The 22,885-nt window shown below is 41.1% G+C and overlaps 1 protein-coding gene across 1 annotated transcript in view; it reads right to left on the bottom strand.

Annotated features, from left to right (window-relative positions):
* The window catches only part of LOC123751381 (uncharacterized), a 40,983-nt gene extending 20,148 nt beyond the window's left edge, over window positions 1–20,835 (bottom strand). Inside the window, exon 1 of the mRNA XM_045733478.2 lies at window positions 19,500–20,835. Coding sequence (XP_045589434.2) covers window positions 19,500–20,211 — 712 coding nt within the window. The 5' untranslated portion in view covers window positions 20,212–20,835. The remainder of the gene's footprint in view (window positions 1–19,499) is intronic.
* Window positions 20,836–22,885: the final 2,050 nt, after the last annotated feature.

The raw sequence follows: 22,885 nt of genomic DNA, 5'->3' as shown, positions 1-22,885 counted from the left end.
GAGGTTATTTTGAGATGATTTTGGGTCTTATTGTCCCCGCGGCCCGGTCCTCGACCAGGCCTCCTTTTTGTTACACATCCCCAGGAAACAGCCCGTAGTAGCTGCTACGAGCTGGGAAGCTGTTTATTCACAACAAGTCAATTAATAAGCAGATTTATGTCGTGCTATTAGTCTGCAACTAGCTAATTACTAGTCTAAGGCTAGCTCCTGGTGCGGAGCCTTGGGTACCTATTTACTGCTAGGTGAACAGTGGCATTAGGTGAAACGTAACGTGCCCAACCACTTCGCCCAGAAATCGATCCCAGGGTTCCCAATTGTGAGTAGAGAACCAAGGCAAGGGAATTACCATGAGAAAGAACTAAGCTATTTCGACTTTACAGCACTTGGGATCGAGAACGAAGCCAACTGCGCTACGAGACCGTAGAAGGTTTTGACAAACTAACAGATACCAAGAGACAAAAATAACGAGATGTTTTCCAAAAAAATGTAGATAAAGGCCTCCAATCAGCATTTATAATCACTAGAGAAACATATCAAATTATAATTATCAGAGAGGTTGATAAACATATCCAATCGTCAGAGAAGATGAACACATACAATCATCAGAGGAACAAATTAACAATATCCTCAACTAAGTATATGTTAAAAAATCAAACAATCTCGATGATAACAAATATTAACTCCTAGAAATATAATTCCAGCATTAGAGCCAATCACCTCGTGAACAGAAGACAACTTCAAACTCTTCAAGACAACAAGACATTGAACACTGATATGTATCTTAAGTCAGCGGGTTATTATTGACCTCACCAACGCCCAGTGACAATACTAACCCGCCTCTAGCATCATATTGACCACGGTGTTCCCGGCTAGTTTGGGGCCAGATTCACAAAACTGTTACGCAAGTACTTACGAACTTCCTCAATCTTTGACGGCTTTGGTTTCATTTATTAAACAGTTTACTACCATGAAAACTTGCCAATCAACGGTTGTTACTGTTATAAACAGCCTCCTGGTGCTTCGGAGCTCATTGGCCTCGTAGCCTGGTGGATAGCGCGCAGGACTCGTAATTCTGTGGCGCGGGTTCGATTCCCGCACGAGGCAGAAACAAATGGTCAAAGTTTCTTTCACCCTGAATGCCCCTGTTACCTAGCAGTAAATAGGTACCTGGGTGTTAGTCAGCTGTCACGGGCTGCTTCCTGGGGGTGGAGGTCTGGTCAAGGACCGGGCCGCGGGGACACTAAAGCCCCGAAATCAACTCAAGATAACCTCAAGATAACTGTTTAATAATTGTAAACAAAGCCGCCAAAGATTGAGAAAAGATGGACAGGTTCGTAAGTGCTTCGTGAATCTGACCCCTGGTGATGACATCTGTCATGATAGGATCTACGGGAGGTTTCATGGTGAGCTTTAGTGAGCATGAATCATGGTAATGCCATATTTGTACTTCATGATGCTATCGTTTTAAATTCGGGACCAAATAATATACTTGATATCTTATTTTGCATGTTTCTCATTAGTAGTATGGTGTTGTTATCGTGTGTTGTGAGATATAAGGGTACATGTTGTGGCCAGAGTATGTAACATTATGGGGTCATATAACATCATGTGTAACATTATGCTATATAACAGCATCCCATATAACACCATCACATATAACACTATCCCATATAACACCATTATATATAAAACCATCCCATAACACACCATCACATATAACACCATCACATATAACACTATCCCATATAAAACCATCATATATAACACCATCATATATAAAATCATCACATATAACACCAACTTATATAACAGCATCCCATATAACAACACTCCGATATAACAACACCCCGATACAACAACACCGATATAACAACACCCCGATATAACAACACCCCGATATAATAACACCCCCGATATAACAACACCACGATACAACAACACCCCGATATAACAACACCCCGATATAACAACACCCCCGATATAACAACACCACGATACAACAACACCCCGATATAACAACACCCCCCCATTTAACAACACCCCCATATCTCAATCAATGAATCATGCTGTCAGGATTTTTGGCACAGGCCGAGAGGGAGCCAACATCTCAAGGAAGATAATCCTGGCTGCGATGTTAACCTGAGAGTGTCATGGTACAACCAACCTGTGAGGGATAATACCGGAACTTCATGGAAATAATATGTAAATATTGTTAGGATATGTTAGCATCTTCATAGCATGATCTAAGATATGTTGAACTGACTATTGTACTAGTGACTCACTAACAAGGCTAAGATTAAGCCCTTGGTGTGATATTTAAGGCGGGGGGACATGCTTAATAGTCACTGTGAAGAGCGAAATATGACACATTCACTTACTTTATATATATATATATATATATATATATATATATATATATATATATATATATATATATATATATATATATATATATATATGCGGAAAATCCACAGAGAAATATGAAATGAGGTGAACGTTTCGGCTTTGTTAAAGCCTTTGTCAACACCAGACTGACTAAGGAGAAGGGAGAAGGGGGGAAGATATATAGGCCGACACCTGACCACCCCATCCCAAGGGTTGGTCAGGTGTAATTAACCAAAAACAGGTATAGCTTAGCTTAGAATGGTCAAAGAGGATTAAGCGGTCAGAGAATAAGGATGAAAGATTAAAGAAAAGCCTCATGAACACACAATATTTGAATATACAATTATAATGAGACATTGTAAGCCTCTCTATCAGAGTTGTTTCTTAAACTGTTGTGCAATATTATAACTTAAAAATGGATCAAGTTTGTACATTCCAGTACTAACATTAAGAAGATTTGGACACTGACTGATTAGAGCAGACTCAATCAAATTCCGTTCCACGAAATCCCCACAATTGGTAATGCTTTTTGCCCCATTCCAGTTAATATTGTGATCGCATAAACTCGTATGTAGATATAATGCATTAGACGTTTGGGCAGTTCTAATACTATAAGCATGTTGTGACAACCGCAATTGTAAGGACTTTCCTGTTTGTCCAAGGTACACAGAATCACAATCATTGCAGGGAATCGAATACACACAACCTGCTGTATCAGGGGAGTTTTTTATTAAATTGGATTTGATCGTACTATTAGTGAACACCAAATTTATATTAAGTTTCTTAAAAATCAGAGACAATTTTTCAAGTCCACTCGCATAAGGTACCACCAATGAGTTAATAATTTTTGGTTTCGCCTTAGGGACGTGATTATAAAACGTACGCTTGGCTTGTACAAACGAGAAATCCAAAAACCTCTTAGGATATTGTAAACTCTTCCCAATTTCATATATATATGAAATTGGGAAGAGTTTACAATATCCTAAGAGGTTTTTGGATTTCTCGTTTGTACAAGCCAAGCGTACGTTTTATAATCACGTCCCTAAGGCGAAACCAAAAATTATTAACTCATTGGTGGTACCTTATGCGAGTGGACTTGAAAAATTGTCTCTGATTTTTAAGAAACTTAATATAAATTTGGTGTTCACTAATAGTACGATCAAATCCAATTTAATAAAAAACTCCCCTGATACAGCAGGTTGTGTGTATTCGATTCCCTGCAATGATTGTGATTCTGTGTACCTTGGACAAACAGGAAAGTCCTTACAATTGCGGTTGTCACAACATGCTTATAGTATTAGAACTGCCCAAACGTCTAATGCATTATATCTACATACGAGTTTATGCGATCACAATATTAACTGGAATGGGGCAAAAAGCATTACCAATTGTGGGGATTTCGTGGAACGGAATTTGATTGAGTCTGCTCTAATCAGTCAGTGTCCAAATCTTCTTAATGTTAGTACTGGAATGTACAAACTTGATCCATTTTTAAGTTATAATATTGCACAACAGTTTAAGAAACAACTCTGATAGAGAGGCTTACAATGTCTCATTATAATTGTATATTCAAATATTGTGTGTTCATGAGGCTTTTCTTTAATCTTTCATCCTTATTCTCTGACCGCTTAATCCTCTTTGACCATTCTAAGTTAGCTATACCTGTTTTTGGTTAATTACACCTGACCAACCCTTGGGATGGGGTGGTCAGGTGTCGGCCTATATATCTTCCCCCCTTCTCCCTTCTCCTTAGTCAGTCTGGTGTTGACAAAGGCTTTAACAAAGCCGAAACGTTCACCTCATTTCATATTTCTCTGTGGATTTTCCGCATAAAATGATCAGTGTTTTGTGATCGTCAATTGCATATATATATATATATATATATATATATTGAAATAGAACATTCTCTGTAAATAGCTGACATTGTAACTATAAGGTGTGAAGGATAGATGAAATTGTTTGTATAATGATCTAAAATGAGGTCTGATAAAGACCTTTTGTGCCCTCTGTAATGATTTTTGCGCTACCGCTCACAGGATGAGTATGGGGTGAACAATAAACTAGCCGCCTCCGGCGGCAACAATCAAATCAATCAATCAAACTGCGAATTGCCAAAAATATTAAACAAAATCGTAATAATAATTTATTTATATAAAAAAATACATTGGGAAAGGGGGGATGATCATACATTATGCATATATTATAAATTATCTTCATGGCAATTCATACTAATTTTAATGTCAATAACCACGTACAAATCTTCAGGCAGGAAACAATGCCCAAAACTACTCGAAAGGATGTTAGTTTAACAAACAATTATTACACTATTGGGTCATTTGGATCAACAGATTACGCAAACAGCTCATTAGAGTTTGGACTAGCATTGCTAAACGAATTTGGGGGTTTGAAGCAATTATGTGTCGCTGGAACCATTTGTCCACGACCGTTCACTGGATGGGTACAGTGTATTATATCTGAATTTGACTGAGAATTGTCCATAATTACGAGTAGTGATGTTGATGGGTAGTAAAAGTGACGCAGAGTGACGCAAAGAGACACAGAGTGACACAGAGTGACACAGAGTGGCACAAAGTGGCACAGTGTGACACAGAGTGGCACAGAGTGACACAGAGTGACACAGAGTGGAATAGAGTGACACATAGTAACGCAGAGTGGCACAGAGTGACACAGAGTGACACAGAGTGACACAGAGTGACTCAAAGTGACAGAGATCGAGGCGTTGGCCGGCCACCAGCGGTACCTGAAGTGGCCGACAGGTAAAGCAAGATACTGAACTCATACTGTTGAAAAGTGCAACATACTTGCAATGTCTTAATGCTCCCTCACGTCACAGTCACTGTGCAGCATCACGACAGTCACTGTGCATCATCACAACACAGTCACTGTGCATCATCACTTCACAGTCACTGTGCAACATCACTTCACAGACTGCAGCGTCACCGTCTTTCTGAATGCTTTCATCTGGGTAAATGTACTACTAAATCTTTCTAAAGAAAATCTGCCTTTGTTACATGATGCTTGAGATGAGCTGAGGAAGGGTAAGTGTTCTTGAGTTGCAGGATTAAGAAAAACCTCAAGACAATTGGTAATTAACTTAGTGATGACAGGAGAAGAATATGAAGAGGAGGAAGAGAGATAGGCAAAGCCAAGCATAGACAGACATACAGAGAGTGATAGAGAGAATTGTAATTATTGAGATGGATAAGAAAGATTTCTTTAAACCAGATAAGATCCCCAATAGGAACTACGAGGTGTGTAAGACAGTGGGAACGGTGGCAACCTCACAGACGTTGACTAACTACCGTTGGAGGTGATAACTGGCGCGTTGGGATCAAGGTAAACACCCCTTGTTAGAAGAGATAATATGAACGTCGCAGCTGTTGGGCATTTGTGAACTTGGGGTCCTTACGGCTGAGTGGACAGCGCTCGATGTTCGTAGTCCTTGGATCCCGGGTTCTATCCCCGGCGGAGGCGGAAACAAAGGGGTAGAGTTTCTTTCACCCTAATGCACTGTTCACCTAGCAGTAAATAGGTACCTGTGAGTTAGATAGCTGCTAAGGCTGCTTTCTAGGGATGTGTAACAAAAAGGAGGCCTGGTCGTGGACCGGGCCGTAGGGACGCTAAGCCCCGAAATCATCTCAAGATAACCTAAACATAGATGTATGTGCGTTGTGCCCAACCACTTGGACGGTCGGGGATTGAACGCCGACCTGCAAGTAGCGAGACCGTCGCTCTACCGTCCAGCCCAAGGTGATTGGGCAATGTTAACACGCATTTGACGGTGGTGGTCCTTGTTACAATGGTACAACAACTTGTTACAATGGTACAACAACTTGTTACAACGGTACAATATTAAATAGGGTGCATGCGATCTCGTCTATCTTGCATAGACAAAGTTAGAGATCTATAGAGATCTGTGGTGATCAGTGTTGGTGGTGGTGCGCTGAATTTCAACACCACCCCTACTGTGTCGTGCGCAGCGGGGGTGCGCAGGGTCGGTGCGCAGCGGGATGCGCAGGGGGAGAGTCGGACGACACATCGCGCGTCTGTCGACCAGCAAATAATTCCCGGCAAGAATCACAACACTGTCTGGGGGAGCCGGCGGGGAGGACGCGGGTGGCCAGCTCCGTCTCTCTCTCTCTCTCTCTTCGGGGAAATTTGTGTTTTAATATTATCATTTTTCTACCACAGATGTGGCCACACATTTACAGTGCTAACCATCATTTTTCTACCACAGATGTGGCCACACATTTACAGTGCTAACCATCATTTTTCTACCACAGACGTGGCCACACATTTACAATGCTAACCATTGTTTTTCTACCACAGACGTGGCCACACATTTACAATGCTAACCGTAATTTTTTTACCACAGATGTGGCCACACATTTACACTGCTAACCATCGTTTTTCTACCACAGACGTGGCCACACATTTACAATGCTAACCAGCATATATATATATATATATATATATATATATATATATATATATATATATATATATATATATATATATATATATATATATGTCGTACCTAGTAGCCAGAACGCACTTCTCAGCCTACTATACAAGGCCCGATTTGCCTAATAAGCCAAGTTTTCATGAATTAATGTTTCTTCGACTACCTAACCTACCTAACCTAACCTAACTTTTTCGGCTACCTAACTGAACCTAACCTATAAAGATAGGTTAGGTTAGGTTAGGTAGGGTTGGTTAGGTTCGGTCATATATCTACGTTAGTTTTAACTCCAATAAAATAAGATTGACCTCATACATAATGAAATGGGTAGCTTTATCATTTCATAAGAAAAAAATTAGAGAAAATATATTAATTCATGAAAACTTGGCTTATTAGGCAAATCGGGCCTTGCATAGTAGGCTGAGAAGTGCGTTCTGGCTACTAGGTACGACATATATAAATATATATATATATATATATATATGTATATATATATATATATATATATATATATATATATATATATATATATATATATATATATATATATATATATATATATATATATATATATATTCATCTGTCCTCCAAGGACATGGCTAGAGATCTGTTAAACATATAGATCAGTGATTTATTGAACAATCTACCACAAAAGGGGACTGTGAGGATTACACACAGAAATCACAATAGCGTGATGTATCAAATGAACAAATCCACAAGGGCTTTGACGAGGATTCGAACCTACGTCCGAGAGCATCCCAGACGCTGCCTTAATCGAATGAGCTACGACATGGTATAAGAATTGCAACCAGAAATTCTACTGAATTTACTTGGATCCTGCAGCCTCTCCGAGACACAAACCAGGATTTTACACAACTCCCCCCTGCACTCGAGCTATGTCAATAGGCCGTTCTTCACCCTTACTAGTGACTGTGAGGATTGTGGTCTAGGTCTTTATCGCCCGCCTAACTAGCCTTGCACATGTTGCATTTCAGTTTAATTATTCTGACGATCAAATTCATTGTTGAATCTGGCCTTATAGATGTGGATGGAGGTGGCTTATACAACTTTTAGAGCAGTCTACTTGTTAACTACTCGTACAGGGTACGAGTACTTTATTACGCTACTTCGGCTAATTTGCCTTTCCAGTTTCCATATAGATTTTTTTAATTGTTGCCGCCGGAGGCGGGTAGTTTATTGTGCACCCCATACTCATCCTGTGAGCGGTAGCGCAAAAAAAAAGCATTACAGAGGGCACAAAATGTGTTTATCAGACCTCTTCTTAGATTATTACATAAACAATTTCATCTATCCTTCACACCTTATAACTACAATGTCAGCTAGTTACAGAGAAACTGCTATTACAAGAGCTACATATTAACAGTAAGTCATTATGCATACATGGCAGGTCTTATCGCTAATATATAATAGTTTGAGCAATGGAGATGTGTCATAGGGGAGCTGCTGTTTATTATTAGTCTTCACAATACACTACTTGTTTCTTAATCTCATATGTCGTTTATCTACTGGAAGCGAAATATGGATACAGTGCAAGGATTTCAGGTAATTTATCCATGGTAATAAGATAGGTTTCTATATCATACAGCATGAGCTTAGATTTATCTCTAAATGGCTCAATTTCATTACAATCTAAGATATAGTGTTCGAGTGTGTGTCCCTGTCTTTGTCCACACTCATTACATACTTCATCTAGATCCCTATACAAGCCGAACTGGCAGAGATACTTGTAGCCAAGTCTTGTACGAGCTGTGACAACATCTGTTAGTCTACTGACTTTGTTACTTGCCCCATACACATGTTTTGCTTCACACATTTCATTATGATGAACAATGGACCTGCTAGTTCCAGTTTGCACTGTTCTACTTGCTTAAAATTCCTCCTGGAGTTCTCGTCTAATGATAACTCAAGATTCCGTTCAATACTGTCTTTATTTACTGCAACTTTAGCAAGGGCGTCAACTTTATTATGTTCCTGCAAGCCAATGTGAGAAGGGGAAGAGAAGGGAACTATTTGGAGAAAGCGTCAAGCTATTTCAACTTTATAGCACTTGGAAGGGGTCAGGATAAGGATTAGGGATGGGACAGGGGGAAGGAATGGTGCCCAACCACTTGGACGGTCGGGGATTGAACGCCGACCAGCACGAAGCGAGACCATCACTCTACTGTCCAGCCCAAATAGTTGGGCAACAATGTGAGAAGGAATCCACAACATTTTTATATTTACCATCTTACTAAGTATGCTTATATATCTATGTCTGGCTTCTTAGACAAGCACGTTATTACTTGATTGCAAACTGTTTACTGCTAGTAGTGAGAAAAGGGAATGGGGAATAATTAAGCTGTCTTCTTCAGTGTTGTCAATAATTTCGAATACTACCAGTCTTGCTACCAAACTCAACTTGCATTGTGGATGCCTAGTTACTAATTCTTATATTCCTTTCGATCTATGGCCCCTTGTCCTGCTTTCTCTCAGTGTAAAGAGGCTATCTTTACGTCTGTAAGAATCCATGTCGATGCTTTATTAGCCAGAAACTAATAAAGCCTCCAAACTGCAAATTTTGTCTCCTCAAACCTTCCCATAGAATAATTACCATGCTGTGGTACCAAAGTTTAGTGGTACCTAACCTATCCCCCATCGAGTGTGTGTGTGTGTGTGTGTGTGTGTGTGTGTGTGTGTGTGTGTGTGTGTGTGTGTGTGTGTGTGTGTGTGTGTGTGTGTGTGTGTGTGTGTATATGTGTGTGTATATGTATGTGTGTGTGTGTGTGTGTGTGTGTGTGTGTGTGTGTGTGTGTGTGTGTGTGTGTGTGTGTGTGTGTGTGTGTGTGTGTGTGTGTGTGTGTGTGTGTGTGTGTGTGTGTGTGTGTGTGTGTGTGTGTGTGTGTGTGTGTGTGTGTGTGTGTGTGTGTGTGTGTGTGTGTGTGTGTGTGTGTGTGTGTGTGTGTGTATGGTACGGGCGTCAGTAGCATCTCGGGTGACCGCGGGTAAATAATGAGAGCTCTTGGGTTGTACAGGCGACCGCCCTGTTGACGAACATCAGAGGTTGGGTTTCCACACCTGGTAATGGTGCGTGGGGAGGACTGGAGGCTGTTTACCTTGGTGTACACCAACACCAGAGAGGCTGGGACAGTTTACCTTGGTCTACACTAACACCAGAGAGGCTGGGACAGTTTACCTCGGTCTACACCAACACCAGAGAGGCTGGGACAGTTTACCTAGGTCTACACTAACAGGGCAAGAAGAGAACCTAGTGTGATCCACCGCGAAGGCAGAGAATTTTCAGCAGAAAGCGTCAAGCCATTACGACTATACAGCACTTGGAAGGGGTCAGGATAAGGATTTGGGATGGGACAGGGGGAAAGAAATGGTGCCAAACCACTTGGACGGTCGGGAATCGAACGCCGACCAGCAGGAGGCGAGACAGTCGCTCTACCGTCCAGCCCTAGTGGTTAGGGTTCCACTGAGAGAGTTAGCGGCGCCCTCAGTACACCAACCATCGTTCATCCTTCCCCACACCATTTCAAGGCTTTTTTTATTAGGACATTTTCTCATCTGAGACTATGACTTCTCCGGGCTGTAATGGACTTTAGGAGGCAAGTGGGGAAACTTTCCTCGCGAACTACACCTCGTTATTGTTACGACATTGTTAGTGTGGTTGAGTAACTATATATAACTAATAAGTTGGATATAGTTATGACCTTGTTGATCAGTTATAATTATGACTAAAAGTTATAAGTTTGTTGTTAATGGTTAATTATTAATGGGCATTAAAAGAGGATAATTATAGGGTGTTAAAAGTATCAATACAAGACAGAACACGAAACAATGGGTATAAATTGGAAAAGTGTACAATTAGGAAAGACCTGGCTAAATACTGGTTCGGTAACAGGGATGTTGATTTGTGGAACCAATTACCACGTAACGTGGTGGAGGTGGGGTCCCTCGATTGTTTCAAGCGTGGGTTGGACATGTATATGAGTGGCATTGGGTGGTTATAAATAGGAACTGCCTCGTATGGGCCAATTGGCCTTCTGCAGTTACCTTTATTCTTACGTTCTTATGATTTTATTAAGAGTTACCTTATTAGTTACAATTGTAACCGGTTTATTACAGAATCAGTCTATAGTTCTAGAACCAGTCTCTAATGGGTAGTTAAAGAAGTATTACATAAGAAAATAAGAACATAAGAACAAAGACAACTGCAGAAGGCCTATTGGCCCAGGTAACGGGGTGAGAATAGCTTGAGCTACCTCATCCCTTTGTGTGTATTTTACCTCAATAAACTTATTTCAGTTTCAATTTCAATTTCAATATTGGCCCATACGAGGCAGCTCCTATTTATAACCACCCAATCCCACTCATATTCTTCACTGATATGTTGTTATTATTATTTTATTAGATAGATATAGTTGTGCTTACCGGATATAGCTCCCACTGCGTTGTTTACACCTGTGACCTTATCTATGCTGCAAGAGAGGCTGTCTCTGTCTGTCTCTTTGTCTGTCTGTCTGTCTGTCTGATTGTCTGCTTATCTATCTGGGGGGTAGGCTTAAGTTATAAGTGCTTTATAAAGCATCACCCTGTAATCCACCCCACAATGTGATTTGTCAGTGATAAAATCGGGAATTTGATTTCCGTAGAGTTGTCTCTTATTTTCATGAATTACCCAAGGGGATAACTGAATTCATTCGGGCTACTGTGATGAAAACAGTGAGTAAGGAAGAGAGTTATGGTGATGAGGAGGAGTATAGATAGTGAAGATAGTGTATAGTGAAGATATGGAATGAGGGGAAAGGAGGAATAGGGGGATAATATGAGGACAAGAGCAGTACTGATAACAGTAGGCACGGAGAGATTGACAAAGAAAGATATAGATAGAGATAGACAAAGAAAGATAGATAGAGAGATGGATACATGGAGAGAAAGAGACGCAGTGACAGAGATAGATAGATACATACATACATACATACATACATACATACATACATACATACATACATACATACATACATACATACATACATACATACATACATACATACATACATACATACATATATACATACATATCCAAAGACAGATAGATAGACAGACAGATAGGAAGATATAAGTAGACAGAGACAGATAGATGGTGATAGATAGCGATAGAGCTAGACAGAGACAGAAAAATATATACAGATAGATATTTAGATGGATAAATAGGTAGATAAATAGATAGATAAAAATCTAGATATATAGATGGATAAATCTATGAATAGAATGATAAATATGTAGATAATTAGATAGATAAATAGAAAGAGATATAGGAAGACAGGTAAATAGAAGTAAATATATAGAGATAGGTAAATAGAGATGGATAAATAGAGATAGATAAATATAAATACATTGACAGAGACAGAGAGATAGGAAGATAAAGATAATATAGATTGAAAGATAGATAGATAGAGAGAGAGAGAGAGAGAGAGAGAGAGAGAGAGAGAGAGAGAGAGAGAGAGAGAGAGAGAGAGAGAGAGAGAGAGAGAGAGAGAGAGAGAGAGAGAGAGAGAGAGAGAGAGAGAGAGAGAGAGAGAGAGAGAGAGAGAGAGAGAGAGAGAGAGAGAGAGAGAGAGAGAGAGAGAGAGAGAGAGAGAGAGAGAGAGAGAGAGAGAGAGAGAGAGAGAGGGGGGAGTTATGGGGAGACAGACGGAAGGAGAGGGGGAGGGGAACAGGAGAGGGAAGGAGAGAGGGGGGATAACGGTGGAGAGGTTTGAGTACAAGTCCGTTCTCCAAGCTGAGTACTAATTGGACTGTTCTCCAAGACGAGTAATATGAGGCTCGTCCTCCAAGATGAGTACTGACCCGTTTACCAGGCTGAGGATTAGCCCAATCATCATGCTGAGGACTAGGCACCTCGTTCTCCAATCTGAATACTAATTCATACTGAAAGTTGAGTATTAGGTAATAGGCAGCTTCTTCAGCTTCTCAACCAAGTCTAATCGACCCAACCACTTGGGCTGGACGGTAGAGCGACGGTCTCGCTTCATGCAGGTCGGCGTTCTATCCCCCGACCGTCCAAGTGGTTGGATACCATTCCTTTTCCCACCGTCCCATCCCAAATCCTTATCCTGACCCCCTTCGAAGTGATACACATTCGTAATGGCTTGGCGCTTTATCCTGATAGGTCCCTTCCCTTCAAGCTGAGTACTATCCAATTGTACTAAGAAGTACTTAGTACGAACCGAGTACTAAGAAGCCAGTTTCTTCTCCAGCATTGAAAAGCGGACCCCACTGGGGCTATCCTGCCTCTAAATCACTCCAAACTCAGAGCTCATGTAATAATAGTAGAGTTGTAGGGGGTAGTAGTTGTAGTGTTAATAGTAGTAGCAGTATTAGTAGCAGTAGTAGCAGTATTAGTAGCAGTAGTAGCAGTATTAGTAGCAGTAGTAGCAGTACAAGTAGTAGAAGCAGTAGAAATAGTAGGAGTTGCAATATTATGATCAGTAGTAACAGCAGCATTAGTAGCAATAACAGTAGTTGCAACAGCAGTAGTAGATGTAGTAGTAGCAGTAGAAGTAGCAGTAGAAGTAGCAGCAGCAGTAAACAGTGTTGATTATCACACTCAGTAATCATGTACTCTACCAGACGAGACCAATACAGCCCCAGGAAGAGAGAGAGAGAGAGACAGAGAGAGAGAGAGATACTAGCAGAACAGCAGGGTGGTGCGACACCCAACACTGCATAGCCGGAATAACTTAGTATCCCCTGGGTGTAGCATGTCCGTCATGCATGAGTTGTGTGAAGCGACCAGCCCCGGACACCTACAGAGCCACAGAAACACCCCCTCTCTCTCTCTCTCTCTCTCTCTGTCTCACTCCTCAGCCTCCGTCACCGCAAAACAAGCTAGGTCTTAACCCTCTCCTTCGGTACACTAATTAGAACCTGAGAACCCGTCCGAAGCAGTATTAATGGGGGTCGTTAGCAGGGAAGGAGGTAGGGCCAACAGTTAGTGCGGGTCGAGTGATCAGTGTGTGTGTGAGTGAGCTCTCGGCGTTTCATGACGTGAGATCGTGTGACTTTTAAAAATCTACTAGCAGCTGTCTGAGCTAATTTGCATTTGTCTTAGTCATTTTAAAAGAATTTCGCTCCGACTTGGCGACGATAATGCATATTTGGTTAGGTTTGTGGTAGAGTGTTCCCTAGTATATCGTTATCAATTGTTTATATGTGTGTGTGTGTGTGTGTGTGTGACAAAGGCTTTATGAACGTCAGAACCATTAATCACTAAGAACTCTTTTGACCCGACCAGGTTTCGAACCCTCGCCATCGGAATCCCTCCCTGGGGTACAGGGTACTGTAACCACTTCACCAATGATCGTCTGATTATTGGTGTACACACACACACACACACGCACACACAGACACACACACACACACACACACACACACACACACACACACACACACACACACACACACACACACACACACACACACACACACACACACACACACACACACACAAACGGCATTCAGAAACTTGTGTAGGGAATCATTCAGAACTTTGTATACCACATATGTCAGGCCAATCCTGGAGTATGTGGCTCCAGCATGGAGTCCATATCTAGTGAAGCATAAGACTAAACTGGAAAAGGTTCAAAGGTTTGTCACCAGAATAGTACCCGAGCTGAGAGGTATGAGCTACGAGGAGAGACTACGGGAATTAAACCTCACTTCGCTGGAAGACAAAAGAGTTAGGGGGGGGCATGATCACCACATTCAAGATTTTCAAGGGAATTGACAGGGTAGATAAAGACAGGCTATTTAACACAAGGGGCATACGCACTAGGGGACACAGGTGGAAACTGAGTACCCAAATGAGCCACAGAGACATAAGAAAGAACTTTTTCAGTGTCCGAGTAGTTAATAAATGGAATTCACTAGACAGTGATGTGGTGGAGGCTGACTCCATACACAGTTTCAAATGTAGATATGATAGAGCCCAGTAGGCTCAGGAATCTGTACACCAGTTGATTGACAGTTGAGAGGCGGGACCAAAGAGCCAGAGCTCAACCCCCGCAACCACAACTAGGTGAGTACACACACACACACACACACACACACACACACACACACACACACACACACACACACACACACGAGGGGGCCTCGTAGCCTGGTAGGGGGCCTCGTAGCCTGGTGGATAGCGCGCAGGACTCGTAATTCTGTGGCGCGGGTTCGATTCCCGCACGAGGCAGAAACAAATGGGCAAAGTTTCTTTCACCCTAAGTGCCCCTGTTACCTAGCAGTAAATAGGCACCTGGGAGTTAGTCAGCTGTCACGGGCTGCTTCCTGGGGTGTGTGTGTGTGTGTGTGGGGTGGGAAATTAAAAAAAAAAAAAAAAAAAAAAAAAAAAAAAAAAAAAAAAAAAGTAGTTAGTAAACAGTTGATTGACAGTTGAGAGGCGGGCCGAAAGAGCAAAGCTCAACCCCCGCAAAAACACAACTAGTAAACACAACACAACTAGTAAACACACACACACACACACACACATATATATATATATATATATATATATATATATATATATATATATATATATATATATATATATATATATATATATATATATATATATAATATGTGAACAAACCTGAACCGTTTCCAGGCATATATGCAACTAAAAACTCACACCCCAGAAGTTACTCGAACCCATACTGCCAGGAGCACTCTGCAACTGGTGTACAGGACCCCTTAACCACTCGACCATCCCGACCGGACAAAAGATGATGGTAGCCGGGGCTAGTTCCCCATCATCCCGCCGGCACTCTGATGGTAGTCTTGGGCTTGGTATTTTATCAGATCACCTCATTCTTTGGGGCACACGTGAGGAACACAAATGCGAACAAATGCAAACTGGGGACCTGAATGGTCCCCAGGCATATATGCAACTGAAAAATCGCACCCCAGAAGTGACTCGAACTCACTTCTGGATCGAGCCCATACTGCTCCTGGCAGTATGGGTTCGAGTCAATTGATTATCACCTAATTAACGTGATACTCTCGCTCTGTGTCCTGTTTAATGTGATATATTCGGCCCTTAGGTCCTGTTTAATGTTATATATTAGGCCCTTAGGTCCTGTTTAATGTAATAAAGTCGTTTCTAAGTCGTAATTAACGTGATACAATCGTCCCTGGGGCTGTTTAACGTGTTACAATCGCCATAGGTCTGTTTAACGTGATATAGACGTCCGTAGGTTCTGTTTAACGTGACACAATCGTCACTAGGTACTGTTTAACCCGATACAGTCATCCCCTATAGGTCCTGTTTAACCCGATACAGTCATTCCTAATACAGTACGTCCTGTTTAACGTTATACTATATGAATGCGTTTGGGAGGATATATATATATATATATATATACATATATATATATATATATATATATATATATATATATATATATATATATATATATATATATATATATATATATATATATGTATATATATATATATATATATATATATATATATATATATATATATATATATATATATATATATATATATATATATATATATATATATATATATATGACAATGTCAGACCACGGTGGAAAAATGAAACAGGAATTTCCTTAAGTACTTTCGTATATTAAATACATCTTCAGAAGGAACATCTTCAGAATCCTTCTGAAGATGTATTTAATATACGAAAGTACTTAAGGAAATTCCTGTTTCATTTTCCACCGTGGTCTGACATTGTCACATTCTTAATCACGTGTTTATTTTCGTGATATACACACATATATATATATATATATATATATATATATATATATATATATATATATATATATATATATATATATATATATATATATATATATATATATAGGAGTTGCCTCACATGGGCATAAAGGGCATTAGAAGATTCCTCACTTGGAAATTATTGACCTCATTAGAAGGTATTGGACGATAATGGGCCAATAGAATCTCTGTAGATACCGTGATTCCTTAATTTGTATTGGTTCTCTCGTCTCCAGGAATTGGTTAGTGTTACGTCTCTTATGATGTGTTTTGAATCTTCTCAATATTTCTTATGTTTTTTTTACTGTCGGGGGTAATTGAAAAATTAACTCTCCAAAGTTCATTTTCTCATTTTCGTTTTATTTATGGTGTGAGGCCTAAAAGCGTCTTGCAAGGACTTAAACTGATGACAGGTCCTGTTTAACATGATAGCGATGTCAATTGGTCCCGTTTAATATATCATTTGTCACCAGGTTCTGTTTAACATGATACCGTCTTCCCCAGGGTGCTGTTTAACATCATAAAGTTTTCCCTTGGCCTGTTTAAAATAATACTGTTCCCCCCCTCCCTCGTTCTGTTTAACATGATTCTCTTTTCTTCGGGTCCTGTTTAACATGATACCTTTTTCTTATCCTGTTTAACATGCCGTTTTCTCCTGGTCCTCTTTATCCTGATAGTTCCCCAGATATTGTTTAACAATACACCGTTTTTCTCTCGGCTCCTGTTTAATATCATGTTTCTGTTTTTTTTCCTCAAGACGTGTTTAAAAATTTAATACATAACAGATTGCATACTGTAACACTGAGGCTAGTTCTAGCCTTGTGTTCTATGTGTCCTGGCTTTGTGTTCTGTGTGTTCTAGCCTTGTGTTCTATATGTTCTTGCCTTGTGTTCTATGTGTCCTAGCTTTGTGTTCTGTGTGTTCTAGCCTTGTGTTCTATATGTTCTTGCCTTGTGTTCTTAATTTGTGAAGGTTTAATTTATTCATTTTGTCGTTATTGCCTACAATTCAATTTCTTTATTGTGCACCCGATACCTATCCCCGGGACGGTGGTGGAAAGGGTTACAGAGGCCCACATTGGGTTTAGGAACTGAACCAAATAGTTCATTTAGCTAAGCAAGTAACAATCTTTTGAAGCTAGTTACACAATTGTTAACGTTTTATATATATATAAATATATATATATATATATATATATATATATATATATATATATATATATATATATATATATATATATATATATATATATACATATATATATATATAATATTTGGGAAGATATTTACAATTTTTAATGGCGAGAATTTTAAGGAGAAAATTTAGGATTTTCATTCCTCCACACAGCCCCAGAATTCACTGCTCCTGTTGGCTATTATGTGTTATTATGTGACTCTATTATGTGGAATCGACTCGTGTCGGGTGTTTTCATGTAATTTTAATATGATCTGTCGTTGTGAATCGCCTGAAGGCCTTCAGAGAGGCCGGTGTGAGGTATCTGGGGATTTACAATTACTTATCCATGTCCCGTGTTCTTCAAACTGGCCTCATAATGTATAGAAAGTTGACCACTGTTGGCTACTAATCGCATGATCCTTAACACCTCTTAGCTAACCTCCCTTGAGACGGAGATTTATAAGAAACCTCGCAGTTCCCCGACCGTCCAAGTGGTTGGGCATCATTCCTCACCCTCCGTCCCATCCGAAATCCTTATCCTGACCTCCTTCCAAGTGCTATATAGTCGCAATGGCTTGGCGCTTTCCCCCCCCCCTGATAATATCCTACCCTATCTGTAGTTCTTGACACAAACTATGTAACCCTTCATAAAGTCTAAGACAGCTACTTGATTGACCGAGTACTTAACCAAAAAATTAATATATGTTTTGCAGATGATGAGTCACAATAACGTGGCTGAAGTATGTTGACCAGACCACACATTAGAAAATGAAGGGATGACGACGTGTCGGTCCGTCCTGGACCATTCTCAAGTCGATTGTCACCGCGGACCTTAATATATGTTTTCACTTACCACAACTGAGGGATCAGAAAGTATGGTGAATACCGCTAGGCGCGTTCTTATATGGAACTGTTGAGTAAGAACTCTGCAGCGCAATGTTTTAATGCCGATATATGTATTCTCACAACCCAATGTTCCTTCTTGTATATAAATAAATAAATAAATACATATGCCATGAATACAAACGTATCATGACTGCTTTCTCAAAATATAAGCGTCAGGTGTACTATCAAAATTATGTGATGCAGAAAAGCATACAATGTCATGAATTTTATATGCTAGAATGTTCTATATTGACCGATTTCCGACCTTCTGGGATGAAAAATGCTGATCTTTTCTCTGGGCTCGTCCGTGCTACTTGCCCCGCTCCTGAGCCATTTAACTCCCCTACGGGCTCACCATTGCCCGTGATACTTACCCCTGCTCCTGAGCCAAGTAAGTCCACTACGGGCTCACCATAGCCCGTGCTACCTGCCCCCGTTCCCGTGCCAGGTAAGTCCACTACGGCTCACCATAGCCCGTGCTACTTGGAACTTGTTCCGAGTAGCTGAATCTATAACAACAACAACCTAGTTTATATTTTGGACTAAGATATACTTGCTTATTAACCAGCAAGTTTCTGTGGTGGCCCTAATAACCCTCCAGTGGTTGATAGCCCTTAATAGCCTTCCAGAGGTTGATGGGTCTTTAATCCAACAAGAAACCTAACAAATGCAAACATGTGTATATATACATGAACCTAATTCCTAAATCCCATTATGCTCATGTATATACACCTGTGGCAGAAAATCAACACAAGGGACTCACCTGTGTTTTCGGAGTGGTGGTGGGAGAGTTCCGCGCGATGGTCACTAACTAGTGACCCCAAGGAGGTCAATACATCTCCGTTGAGTGCCCCAAAGGTCATTTCTCCGGCGCTAGGCCCTGCTAGGGGCAGCAGGCTGCCTAGGGACGAGGTCTGATCGCTCCCGTGGTTGCTGGGTAGGACGGAGGACAGCGTAACTAGGTCGTCGGTAGGCGGGGATAGGCTGCTGAAGGCGGCGTGGCTCGGTAGATAGTTTGTGAATTGTGAGGTGGACACGTAGTGGGCAGCCGAGGTGAAGGAATGAGCGGAGGGCAGCAGGTGAGACGTCGGTGGGGACGAGGTCGGGGACCCGCTGCCATCTGACGGTGGGTCACTTTCCGGCGTTAGAGGAGCCGGATAGTCGGCGGGGGTGATGTAGTGCATAGGATAGGTGAGGTCGTGGGATGGGTGGAGGGCGTCGTGGGGCGTGGGCGTGCGTGGCAGAATGGGCGGTAGGCCGTATTCTACAAGCGAGGAGGAAAACAGCCCACCATAGTCTCGTGTGATGTCAGTGGTTTCCAGAAGTGCCCATTCTGACCCGGAGAGAAGCCCTGGGTATGGTGACCCCCTGGGGGGCTCTAGGGGCGCCAGGGTGGCCAGGGACGGCCCCAGGGACACCATTGTGCCCGGGGTCGCAGGCAGGGACACTCCCCCACCTAACACTGTCTGCTCCATGGTGCTGATTGTTTTCCTTAACTACCGCTTTGAATCACTGTGGTTTCAATACACTTCCAAGCACCTTTGACCCCCCCCTTACCCGTCTCTGCTATATAAATCACTCTACTGCCCAATTACCTCGCCCCTCGGGGCAAAATGTCAAACTTGAAATGCTCGGCGTGGCAGCATATACACATAATGCATTATTCGAATGGTTAGGGAATTCTTATTTTGCGCGAATATAATAATGATTCGTTTCACTGTAAAAAAAACTCTTTGGCACTTTTATGATATTCGTTCAAGTCTCATTACAGTCAAAATTGATGTGTAGCCGTCAGCGCTGCGCTAAAACTGGCTGTGTGTCACTGCGACGGAGATAGTGAAATCTAAGCTCTGGGTATGAGCGCTCATCCACGGCAGCTTATAGTCTCCTGCACTTGCCTAGCCAGCGAGGTCTCTCCCGTGCCACTAACATCACCAAACAATAATGGTGATGTTAGACATCACTTCACTTCACAAGCAGCAGCCGTTATCACCTTTGAGAAAAGTGTCAACACCTCACAATCACAAAACGTCAAGCACAAGCGTCAAGCACGTCAGGTCTTCGCGGAATTGCGTGTGATGTGGGGAACCACCTGTCAAGTGAGGGGTATTGTGGCGGAGGGTGTTGTGTCCCCTCGCGCCAGAACCCACTAGAGGGGGCGGGGCGCCGTGACGTGGCTCCTCTCACCAGCCAATCACGCCCCAGCCTCACAACCAGCCTTCACCAACCCGACTCCGGATTTTAGTTTTGATACGAATACTGAGTTATGATTGGCAGTGGAGAGGCTAAAATCAACAAGTGCCTCCCCCTTCCTGACAGAAGTCAACCCGAATATCCTGGGCTTGGAGTCGCTCCTGTGTAAACATATCTCAACCCTTCACAACATCTCTCTATAATATTGGCATACTGGCTTACCAATATAGGGCTATAGTTTATAATATTGGCATACTGAATTACCAATATATGGATATAGTTTTGTACTTTTAATCTGGTTCCTGTAATATGTACAATGATAGGCGTTACAGATTACAGATTACAGATAACAGATTGAAATTACAGATTACAGGGCATAATGGGCTCAGAACTGAACCCTAAACTACATTTGGTTGAGTAAGGTACTCTCGTGTTATTGCAGTATTGCAAAACGTCGTTCTAAAGCTTTGTATGCGAAAAGACTGAAGAATGAACAAATCCACAAGGCCCATGATTAGGGTTCGAACCTACCCTTGTGGATTCATTCATATGATGCATCACGCTGTTGTGATTTCTGTGTGCAAAGACTGACGAAATTTTTTCCTCAGAATGGCCATAAATTAGTTAAGTTTATTATGCGATCATCCTGTGATTAGCACAGAGCCGGGTTACACACACTGGGCTCAGGAACTGAATCCCAAAACCCAAAACATACCACAATAAACGTATCAATTTATTTTAAGTAAAGTTAATGATAATAACGAAGACATTTCTAGGAAATATTCCATGGTTAGGTTCAATAATATTTTCCGCAGAGGAACTAGCACCGTTTCCAGCACTATTCACATATAAGAATTTGGGAAATGAATACTTTAAAAGGATTATTTTCATTGATACGAATGTATTCATTTGTAGATATCAAAGTTGCATGAAAATTTCATGTAATTTTCATGCAAAGTTGTGAAAATGGTAACTAGTCGGGGAAAGTTGATCACGCTCTGGAATATTCCTTCTCATGTCCGAATAAAGAAAATGAAAATGAAAATGAAAGAGCAAATATACCGACTTTCTGGTGATGCTAAGAGATCATACTGAATCCTGTTTCCCCAGAGAATCTTCTATAAATCATCAGACAGCAAAGCAGTGAATCAGCACGCAATGAAACTGCAGCCATCGTTATCAATCATTATAGAGGCAAAGAATCTGCGATAGAAAGCAATTAGCTTAGCACATATATAGATTCTGATTTCGCTATTTTTCCTCGTCACAAAATAATGTAAGCTTGAAGCTTGGATAAATGATAATCTCCTTGTCTGATGATCTCTTAACTGGAGACAGTTAATTGTATCCAAGCTTTACTGGGATATGTTGACCAGACCACACACTAGAAAGTGAAGAGACGACGATGACGTTTCGGTCCGTCCTGGACCATTCTCAATGGTCTAGGACGGACCGAAACGTCGTCGTCCCTTCACCTTCTAGTGTGTGGTTTGGTCAACATATTTCTGCCACGTTATTGTGACTCCTCATCTGCATATGTTTACCTGGATACACTTAACAAGACACTGAACCCGGCAGCTCTCCTTCCTCACGGTGGGTACAATGATACTACACTGATATGCTAACTCACAGGATATGTAACCCTGAAAAAAATAACCGAACTTCGAGATAACATTTTTAAACTAGATTTAAGGCAACTTCACGCGCCCTGACAGATCTGATGGGAGAGGAGGAGGATGAGGGTGATTGAATATAGTTCAGCATATGATCATTCTACGTTAATAAGCAAAACAGTGACATTTAAAATATTCCAGTTTGGAATTGAAGGATATTTTCTATAAATATAAAGACAGACAGGAAGATACGCGCAGAAATATACACATTACCTGAATTTATGAAAAACAGAAAGCACACTAGAAACATATTCACAGACATACTCAGAAGCAAATACACCAA

Source organism: Procambarus clarkii, chromosome 4 (genome assembly GCF_040958095.1).
Source record: "Procambarus clarkii isolate CNS0578487 chromosome 4, FALCON_Pclarkii_2.0, whole genome shotgun sequence".
NCBI classification, from domain to species: domain Eukaryota; kingdom Metazoa; phylum Arthropoda; class Malacostraca; order Decapoda; family Cambaridae; genus Procambarus; species Procambarus clarkii.
This window is presented reverse-complemented; position numbering and strand designations above follow the sequence as displayed.